At 51.3% G+C, this 10,236-nt stretch overlaps 1 protein-coding gene across 1 annotated transcript; it reads left to right on the top strand.

Annotated features, from left to right (window-relative positions):
* Positions 1-148: 148 nt before the first annotated feature.
* Positions 149-2,870, top strand: LOC8029212 (ATP-dependent RNA helicase DDX24). The gene has a single exon (XM_029968448.3). The coding sequence runs from the start codon at positions 301-303 to the stop codon at positions 2,323-2,325; it is 2,025 nt and encodes a 674-aa protein (XP_029824308.2). The 5' UTR covers positions 149-300; the 3' UTR covers positions 2,326-2,870.
* Positions 2,871-10,236: the final 7,366 nt, after the last annotated feature.

The following is a 10,236-nucleotide window of genomic DNA, read 5'->3' as shown; positions in this document are numbered from 1 at the left end:
GCATTACAAAAATTTCACTCATAAGTAAACATAAAAAATAATATAACTGCTACATAAAGTATAGTTTGATTTAAATTGATCAATAAGGACAGTTGCTAAAGGGCCACCTGACTCTCCAAACCTGCTCCAAACTCTACCGACTCTACTGACTCTACGGTCACGTGACGCAAGAGCGGGCGCACATGGTGAGCTGTCGTGTTTCGTGGTGAGCTGATGAATTCTTGTTAAATCTACTAAAACAGACTTTAAGTTCGTACAGTACCAGTGTATCGTTTATTATTTCGGTGCTCCCGTGCCACAATGAAGCAAAAATCAGTTGTAATTCGGGCGAAATCTGACTGGAAGGCCGTCGACGTCGACTCGTCCACCTTCGATGGGCCCGAGTGGGAAGGTTTTTCGGGCTTGGAAGAACTCTCCAGCTATGACATCGTGCGACAGGGGGAACCGCAGGCCTCTGCCAAGCGTGCGGGTGGCGCAGAGCAAACAGTGACCAAGAAAAAGAAAAAACGAAAAGCAGACAAACAAAAACGCAGTGAGCCCAAGACCGCCGCCGATCACCAAAGCAATGACGAGATTCCGGTTCAAGAACAGGACGAGAAGGACATGTCGGCGTGGCTCAACTGTTACGTGCCGGAACCCGTGTTGAAGGCGCTGGCGGAACTCAACTTCACGCAGCCGACCCCGATCCAGGCGCAGACGCTGCCATCCGCGATCCGCGACCACATGGACGTGATGGGTGCAGCCGAGACTGGGAGCGGCAAGACCTTAGCCTTCGGCATCCCAATCCTCCATCATATCGCGGAGCAGAAGGCCCGCATCGGTGACGGCCCAATGTCCCTCCAGGCGCTCGTGCTGACGCCGACCCGAGAGCTGGCCATCCAGGTCAAGCAACATCTGCAATCCGCCGCCAAGTACACGGGCATCGGCGTCGTCAACGTCATCGGCGGGCTGTCCGCAGACAAGCAGCTGCGGCTGCTCAAGCGCCGGCCCGAGATAGTTGTGGCCACCCCCGGCCGCCTGTGGGAGCTGGTCGACCAGAACACCCCGCACCTGTCCGACGTGAGTAACGTGCGCTACCTGGTGATCGACGAGGCGGACCGGATGGTCGAGAAGGGACACTTTGAAGACCTCACCCGACTCCTGGCCCTCATGAACGCCGACAGGGTGGACGGTGCCAAGCGCCGCCAGAACTTCGTCTTCTCCGCCACCCTGACCATGGTTCATGACCTACCGCAGCGACTGAAGCACAAGGCGAGGAAGCGCAAGCTTTCCGAGAAGGACAAGCTCGAGCAGTTGATGCGCATCATCGGGGTCAGCGCCAAGCCCAAGGTGGTAGACCTGACCCGCAAGCTCGGCACTGCGGAGTCTCTGCGGGAGTCTCGTATCGTCTGCTCCTCGATAGAAGACAAGGACAGCCGGCTGTACTACTTCCTGCTGGCCCACCCTGGCAGAACACTAGTCTTCTGCAACAGTATTGACAGCGTCCGTCGGCTTGTGTCTGTTCTTGATTTGCTTCAGTGCAGTCCGCTTCCGCTACACGCACAGATGCAGCAGAGACAACGGCTCAAGAACCTCGACCGTTTCCGCAGCAGTCCGACGGGACTCTTACTGGCGACGGACGTTGCTGCAAGAGGTCTGGACATCGAGGGCATAGAGCACGTCATTCACTTCCAAGTGCCGCGGACCGCGGAGGTCTACGTGCACCGCAGCGGTCGGACAGCACGTGCCGCCAGCGACGGACTCAGCGTGATGCTCATGGAGCCACGGGAGCTGCCGGTATACCGCAAGATCTGCAGGACCCTCGGCAGGGAAGAGGACCTCCCAGACTTTCCGGTGGACTCGGATGTCCTCAAGGCTGTCCTGGACCGTGTGAGCCTCGCGAGGAGGTTTGAGGCCGAGAGTCACAAGGTAAAGCGGCAGACCTACGAGAACAGCTGGCTGCAGCGTGCTGCGAGAGAGATGGACATCGACTTGGACAAAAGGATGCTCGCGGACACAGACGAGAAGAAGACTGCCGACCAGAAGAGGAGGCTGAGGGCCATGCAGGCACAGCTTACGCAGGCTCTCAGGAGGCCCATTTTTCCGGCTGGGTTCTCTGGCAGGTACCTGACAAAGCAGGGAGAGTTACTTCTACCCAAACTAAGCGAAGAACGCAAGGCACTGAAGGCCATCGACAAGAAAGGTCTGCTGAAGAAGCGCCGGATTGCCAGGCTGCCGTTAGATAAAGCAGTATCCAAGCCCCTGTCATTGGCTAGGCCAAAGGTTAAAGGAAAGCTTGGCTCCAAGAAAAAGAAGGACCGCTCAGTTCGTAAGAACAAGAAGTAGTCGTTGCCGTGCCAGTGACCGGTTTGATTGTGACTGCGTAATGCAGCACGCCACACCTGGCATGCCTCATTCTGTTTTTTCTTTGTGTGGATCCTGGAGCTTGAGATCATTTAAAGGAAAACACTGCAGTTTCATCTGCACCTGGCACGTGCTAGTCGCATGTAATCGGAGCATCTGCACTAGGCCTGCTCTTGGCAGTTTTCAGCATCTTGTGTGCGTGTCATTTAGTACCAGGTTCATTCCCTTCGGTGTTCTATGTTCAGCTGAACCGTTGGTGTGCCCAAGTAAATCCGAGGCAGCAACGCACGATTTTCGTTGCCTTGGGGGGCCATACCTTCGACATGTGTATAGACTTCAACTTGGGTGTTTCTGGAGCCTGCACACTCGCTTGCCATTATTTTATATGCAGTGATGGTTGATGTGTCATTTGCACCATGAACGAGTCTGCTGCATCTTGCGACAAAGCTCCATTTTTGCTAAAAAAATTGTGCCGCACCTGCGCCAACGTAAACTTAAAGCAAAAATAAAAATATTTTATTATTGGTTGATTCTAATAATCAAAGTAGAAGGCAACGAAAATGGTACCAATGCGTGTTTCACGGCATCTACCCTACCCATCGTATAGTTTGTTTTATCTTAGGTTGGAGTGCAGTCGAAGGCTCAAACATATCGCAGACATACTAAAAGCGCAAGTCTAGGGACTGCGCTTGGTTGGTTTAGCCAGTGAAAGAGAACGCACAGGTAGATGACAAATTCCATAATGTTGCTCTTTTGATGCCGTTTGATTGGTCCCTTTGGCTCATAGCATTGCCTGTGCTTTGACTTAAGACGAAACAAAGTGTTGATTGCTCGTCAACCGTGCTGGCCCGGTAATTTTCTGAATTTCCAGACGATGTCGGGAGCTAAGAGTCGCAAGAAAAGTGTGCAAAACAGTGGGATAGTGGCCACTGTAACAAGACAGAACTGATGTCTTTTGCATCTGATAATATCTCTTGATTATTATATGTGCGACATGCCTCCATATCGTGGCTACATGCGTACCGTGGCACTTGCACCCCCTCCTTCAATATCCACGGTCTCGCACCAGTACGCGTGTGTCGAGCGTTGCTGCTTTGCACCGAGTACTAGGAGCAGTGGCCGACGCGGGGAGTGTTTGGGTTAGAGCGATTGGCTCAGAAATTGTGCTCGGTACTCTTGCAGGACGACCTTCTTTGATCTTGACTGTAGGTTGTCCTCCAATTTTAAAAAGCTGTGCTGAGAAAGGGGGAAAAAACATGGGTTTATATTTGAAGAAGTATGTTAGTCAATGCAGTTCCAGCGCAGCAATCAATCGAAAGGGCGGTGAATTCCAACTTGGCGGTTCAAACACCGCTAAGCCGCAGTGTGACTTCTCAAGCACTGGCAAGAGTAGGTTTTCATAATATTTGCGGGTGCTTGTTTTGGCAGTTTATGAAATTTGAATCTCAAGTTCGGTGCTCATAAACCAAGGGGGGGGGGGGGGGGGGGGGAATTTCTATTGATTACATTTTAGCAGGGTTCCAGAGGGCAGAGATTGGGGAAGCATTGGAGAAGTCACCGATACACATCCTATCTCTTTTGCGGCCACCCGGTTGAGTCCCTTTCCCGAAAGCGGGAAACCAAGAGGCAAAACCCTCTCGCCTGTCTGCAGTGATCCGCGTTTGAGCGGGGGAACAGAAAGAGGTACCCCCGAGAGAGAGTGAGGGGTGGGCCCTCCAAGACGGTGCCCACCACTTCACGAACAGGTCGGGGCTCACGGCGAAAGAGGTCGAGCGTTCCGACCTGCGGCCGTTATCACAGCCATCGGGGAAGGGAGACCACAGGAATCCCCACATCCCCCCCTCCTCAAAACGGTAGGTGGGTCTCGATAAAGAATAAAGGAGGCCCACCTGCTCTCAAAAAATAAAACTATGATCTCTATGCGCACCCCCAACAAATGCATGCGACACCCAGCGCACGTCTTCACAGTGTCCGCCGTCAACAGCTCGAGCACAGGCCAAAGAAAAGGAAAGTTCTCCCAAACACTTGACAGTCGCCGCCACAGCCCCGCAGAGCATCACAGGCACCGTGCTGATGCAGCTGGGTCCTGGTGTCGCGGTACGAGCTGGCTGCGGTGGAGGGCGGTGAGGCGGTCGTGAAGGCGGCAGCACCAGAAAGGCCGACTACCACCGCCCACCAGCAGAGACCAGCTGGGGAAGTCCCAAAGATATGCCGCTCTGGGGGTCGGCGCCATCTCGGCCACAGTGTGTTGGTGAAGGGGGTGGACGATTTCGGAGAAGACCTGCGAAGTCGTAATGCCAGCAGACAACCGAAGCCGGCCGCAGCTCTCCCCAAAGGGAAAAGGGGCGCCGTAGCCTCCAACCGAGGGGGGCACGCGCAACCGACGCTCGTCTGCCGGGCCGCAAAGGCGGCAAAATGGGCAGGAGCAAACAGACAAAACCGCAAAAAAGGCGGCCAGTTTGTCAACGGTGACAGAAAGGCGCTCCATTGGGAAACAGACCCAACGAACGGCCACAGGACACATTCCAGAGTGACCCACTTCAACACCGGAAGGAGAAGCCATAAAAGGGGGCCCCTCCATTCGAAACGCGTCTACATACCAAGCAAACTAATTCAGTTAGCTTAATGCGGACACGGGGGGAGAGCGTCTAGGAAAAACGCCGAGTTCTCAATCTATTGCTCAAGCAGCTAACACAGGGGCTGCCTACAATACCCGGTTTTATAGTTGCCAGAAAAGTCCATTGACTGCAAGTAGCCAAAAGCAGATAACAGTCTGCACCTGGCCAGTCTCCTGAAGTTGAGGTAAATGGATACGGGGACTTCAAAGGGGTAGATAGAAGCAAACCGCCATGGATGCATGTCTGAGCGGGGAAAACGCAAGTTCGTGCGCAAAATAGCCGCCATCTTGCTCTCCAAGGAGGAAGACAAAAGGGGCCGCAAGCCACACGCTCAAACCTGCTAGCTTCGCCAAATATTTGAGCTAGCTAACTTACCAAGGCTAGAAAAACGTGTCTTGCACTCAATACGGCTCGATCAAGGGCTCACAACGGCGTGGACCCTTCTTTTGAGGCATGCCAAGTTTCAGAGCAACATAACTGCTGAGAGTCTTAGAGTCACTCTTCCACCTGAATCACGCAAGTCTGACAGATATCGCCAGAGGGTGCTCCGACTACATGTCGCCCAGGTTTCGGAGCAACATAGCCTCCGGAATCCTTAGAATCACTCGTTCACCCAGATACTGTCACAGTGCGCCTCAGACCACGTAGCGCCACCACCATGATTGCAAAACTAGTGTCGTTCTTGGAAAACAACAACAGGCTGCAGGGGTACGTTGGCATCAAGCAGATACAAATCTTTCCCGAAGAAAACCCTCCGCACCCACTGCATTACCAGCAGTGAATACAGCGCGCGCGTCAACAGTGTGCAAACTGCTTTTTGACACCGACGGTTACGCGGCCCGGATCCCGGAGTCCGTCAGTAGCAGTACCAGCTACCTATTGACGTTATTGGCAGGCGTACCATCCGACTCTCCGCGACTACTCGGAGTCAAAGAAAAACGTGCAGATTTAATTCCCAGACTGCACTGCTGATCCTTCGCTGCTCTTTTCTGCCAAGCCTCGCTCCCCACCAAACATCCACCCGGTTCTCAAAAAACATTATTAATACTTCTATATATATTTTCCCTTCAGGACAAGTTGTTGGTGGCACGCTAGGAACCCAAATACACAAAGGTGAATGGTTCGCCTCAAGCATGGAGAACAAATGGTCTCCCACAACAACGAATGTTGCTCGACGCACGCCAATTCAAAACAGGAACACGCATACGAATCACACTGTGCTCGCTCAAAGGAGTGGCATTGCGGGTTACCGACTCAGTATTAGTCACTCAACTATAAGTGCAAGATCAGGACGCTCGTGGTACGGGGCAATCAAAGAAATAAGGCCGGACATGGGCCGGGACGGAGGCCAGGAGCCACGACCATGATAAAGGAAGTCGTGGCCCTACGTTGGGCGCCATTTTATGTGGGATATTGCTACCAACAGAGGTACCGATAGAGTAACCAAAGGGTTATTTCAACAGCGGCGGCAATCTCAAAGGAGCTGCCAAACCTACTAGTGCGGTCGCCACATCTCCGCGGCAATATAGACACCGTTTAGGGCTACATGACCGCGGGTCGGTTCGATCAATTACCTCCGTCGGTGCCAATGATCGTCTACCTAGTCTCCCTCGAATATAGCGGAAGAGAAGACACACGTACCAGAGTAGGGACAGAGTCCAAGAGCATTTATTAAAACACTCTTCTAAAAGAACTACAATGTCCCACTCCAAAATGCCCCCCGCGCCGGCATGGTAAAAAAAGGTCCTTATCTGCCAAACGCGGGGTTCAGGAGAGCCGAGATCAGGGAAGCACCGGAGAAGTTGCCGACACACGTCGTATCTCTTTCATTATCACCGGATGAGTCCCTTCCCCGAAGGCAGGAAAACAAGAGGCGAAACCTCCTCGCCTGTCAGCAGTGATCCGCACCCGAGCGGGGGAACAGAAAGAGGCCCCCCGAGAGAGAGTGAGGGGTGGGCCCTCCAAGACAGGGGACCCACCGCTTCACGAACAGGTCGGAGCTCACGGTGAAAGAGGCCGAGCGTTCCGACCCGCGGCCGTTATCACACCACAGCCATCGGGGAAGGGAGACCACAGGAATCCCCACACAGTATCAAAGAGGAACCTCAATCATTATCAGACAAAAACTCATTTAGCGATGCAATCACATTTTCATTCACAGGTGGCGGACTAACAGATGTCGGCGTCTGCTCCAAAAATGTCAGTGGCTGCTCCAAGCTAATATTAAGGCGAAAGCCTTATGTCTCATCGTTCAGTCGACCTTCAATGTCCTTAAGCGAAAACATGCCGGCGACATGAGAGGTACGAAATCGTTTACATGACCACTCCGACCAATTGGAGGCAATGAAATCAAGAAGGATGACAAAGCGAATTAAGAGGAATGAAAGTGAATTGAGAACTATAAAGAGAATTAAGAGGAATTTAAGAGAAAGAAGAGTGATCAAAGCTAATTAAAGACGATGACAAAGCGAATTAAGTGGATGACTAAGCGAATTAAGATGATTTAGCACATTGAGAAGGATGACTCAGCAAAATAAGCTGGCTAATTAGTATGAATGACAAAGCGATATAAAGAGGCCAACCACGTGGTGCCACATAAAAGTGGATGTCTAGATAAAGTTGGACGGTAAAATAGTTGCGCGGAAAATGGAACATAGACGTCGGAAGATATGCCACAGTGGACGAGTGCGCTAGAGGGAGTAAATGTGTAAAAGGGCGTCAGCGCATCCTACCAATGTGCCCAAACAGGCGCACGCCTCGTGGGGAGTCATTGCAGATGGTGCAAGCTGTTGGCGTAACAGGCTTGGGTTTTCGCCTTCAAGTCGTCTTGGGGATAACGTAAGAGACCCTGTGAATATTTTTATTTTGCCTGCTGCAACACCTGCTACGTAAGGTCCCACGCTGCTCCCATCACTTTATATGTGGGGTTCAATGTTTTCCGTGAATACTGAAAAACCCAGAGTTAGAGCTGTCCTTGATTAAAAGGAACTCAAGTTTCGCAAGAAGAGATCATCTCTAGTCTTACTTTGTATTGACTCGAAACACGTCCTGCATCGAACTGTCCAGGAGGCTGCATGTTTTTTTGGGAACCATATGCCCATTGTGCCGTTTGCTTCTCTTAAAGGCACCAGAACATTCTTCCAGCATTTGGGTCATGCACATGTTGCCCGGAGTTTGGGGAAACCCATATCCGTGTCCCGCTTTGTTCAACATAAGACCCGATAAACGCCAAAGTCATGCCCAAGGCCAACAATTTACATAGAAAAAGACAACCTACGAGACAGAATAAACCCCCAAAAAAAAGGTTTCAAGTACACTTAAGCACTTCTTATGAGTTGTGAATGCGAAAACATGCATGTCATTCTTTTGCTCCCTTATTTCGTCTGCAGCGTATTTGCGTCAACGGCAGATTGCACGCTCTCTTTGCTGCTCTGACCTTGGATGCTTTGTGTTACCGGCGAGTCGACAGAGTAGACACGAAGCGCCATGGGGTAGCGGTTGTTGAAACTGACGTGCAGCGGCCAATGAAAGCCTCTATTTTTGAAACTATGATGTGCGCCAGCCAATGGGACTGAAGCCGAAATCCATCGGCTTCTCTCCGTTCTTTTGGGGTCAGGGAAACTAGGTGCCGTTTGGCTAGGCTTTTCATGTGGTTTTAAAGCTGGGAGCCAGCTTCACTTGGAGAAAGGAGTTAAGATGCCGTTTGGCGCGGCTTCAAAGCTAATGACGTCGGCTCACTCCATGGGACCCCAGTTAATGCTCTCATTAATAAACTCTAAAAACACAGAACCAGGGATGGGCAGTATTTCAAATACAAGTATTTGGAATTCGTATTTCAAATACTTTGTGTATTTTGTATTTAGTAATTACAAATTGGGTAATGTATTTGACGTGTGTATTTAAATACTAAAACATGGGTATTTCAAATACAATTGTAATTAAATACAATTTTGTGGGCGAAAATACATCTTGTTTTTATACATGTGGTTATAAGATATAGTGTAATGAACGCCGTACTGGAGGCCCACAGGCGTCCAAGCGACCTTCCAAGAAGCCAGCAGACGGGGGAAAACGTCCAGGCATTTCTACGTTCCGGGAACACATTGGGCTCCAGGAAGCCCAAGGACATGCGTCCGCGTCGAGAAGAAAGTGCTGGTCAGCGACCTTTCAAGAGGCTTGCCAACGTGGGAAGAAGACCAGCCACTCGGCCTTCCAGGAATCCCACAGTGGCCCACGATGTCAATGCATTCTTTCCCGCACTTCCCAAGTGGACCCCCACCCGTCGGGCGCCCCGCACCCAATTACTTTCCCTTCGGAAGAGGAAGCAGCTGCAATCATGGAAGCGCGCCGCGCCGACACCGCCGACTCCTCGGGGGATAAGCGGACACGTCTTTGGGACAGCTAATCTGCATGGTGTTGATGGCGTCTTCGGGCGGAGACGGGGGTGTGTCGCTGTGGGTGGGGGAGGGGCTGACATAGCCAGACGAAATCCCTACGTGGGGAATGTAGGGAAGAGCGCCCCGTTAAAAGAAGCGGACTTCTTCGGGACTCCGGTCTTCTGATGCCGTTTTTCGACCCTGTACAAATGTAAAGTAAACCCGTTGTCAAAAGTGGCCCTGCTTCCGAGCTCCTTCTGCCTGATGTCCTGGTCGGCGCCTGGCTCCAGCGGAGCCCGACAACAAGGACGACCCCGGAGCTGTTACAATAGTCTCCATCCTTTATTCGGCCATGGGGCTTTTTTTTTTCTCCTCCGGCTTTATTTTAAAGGCACTGTCCAGAGCAGGAAGAAAACTATGTCCTGCACCGAATGCAGTGTCTCTCAATTAAGCACAAGCGTTTAGTGACTTTGTGATTACGGTGCTAGTCCAGGGCGAGAATAGTGACGAAATCAACGTTCACAGACAGACTGGCTAAATAAGTGCCTGTGACAACTTGTGATGCTTTCCAGCTTGATTTCCATCCATATTTTTGCCTGGAACATTCTAAATGCGCGGGTCGTCCAGATTTTCGTAACTGGTGCGAGTTGCAACAATAAAAAATTCTCTACCAAGTGCTGCGCGTCTTGGTCGTCTCGGTTCTTTGTTGGTCTATACCAAAATGTAATCGACAAAAAAAGCTGCTTGAAGCTCTGTACTTTTTTCACCTATTACGTCTAAGCTGATTACATTTTTTTTTATTATATTTTTATTACGTTAGAGAGCCTCGCACACTAACTCCCGAGTGTGCGATGCAAAATGAAAATGAGATACCCAGAAACCCGTTGCAGGTGCCCTGA

The sequence above is a fragment of the Ixodes scapularis genome, unplaced genomic scaffold (assembly GCF_016920785.2).
Source record: "Ixodes scapularis isolate PalLabHiFi unplaced genomic scaffold, ASM1692078v2 PGA_scaffold7__128_contigs__length_106722199, whole genome shotgun sequence".
NCBI classification, from domain to species: domain Eukaryota; kingdom Metazoa; phylum Arthropoda; class Arachnida; order Ixodida; family Ixodidae; genus Ixodes; species Ixodes scapularis.
The sequence above is the reverse complement of the archived record's forward strand: the minus strand, read 5'-3'. Positions and strand labels throughout refer to the sequence as shown.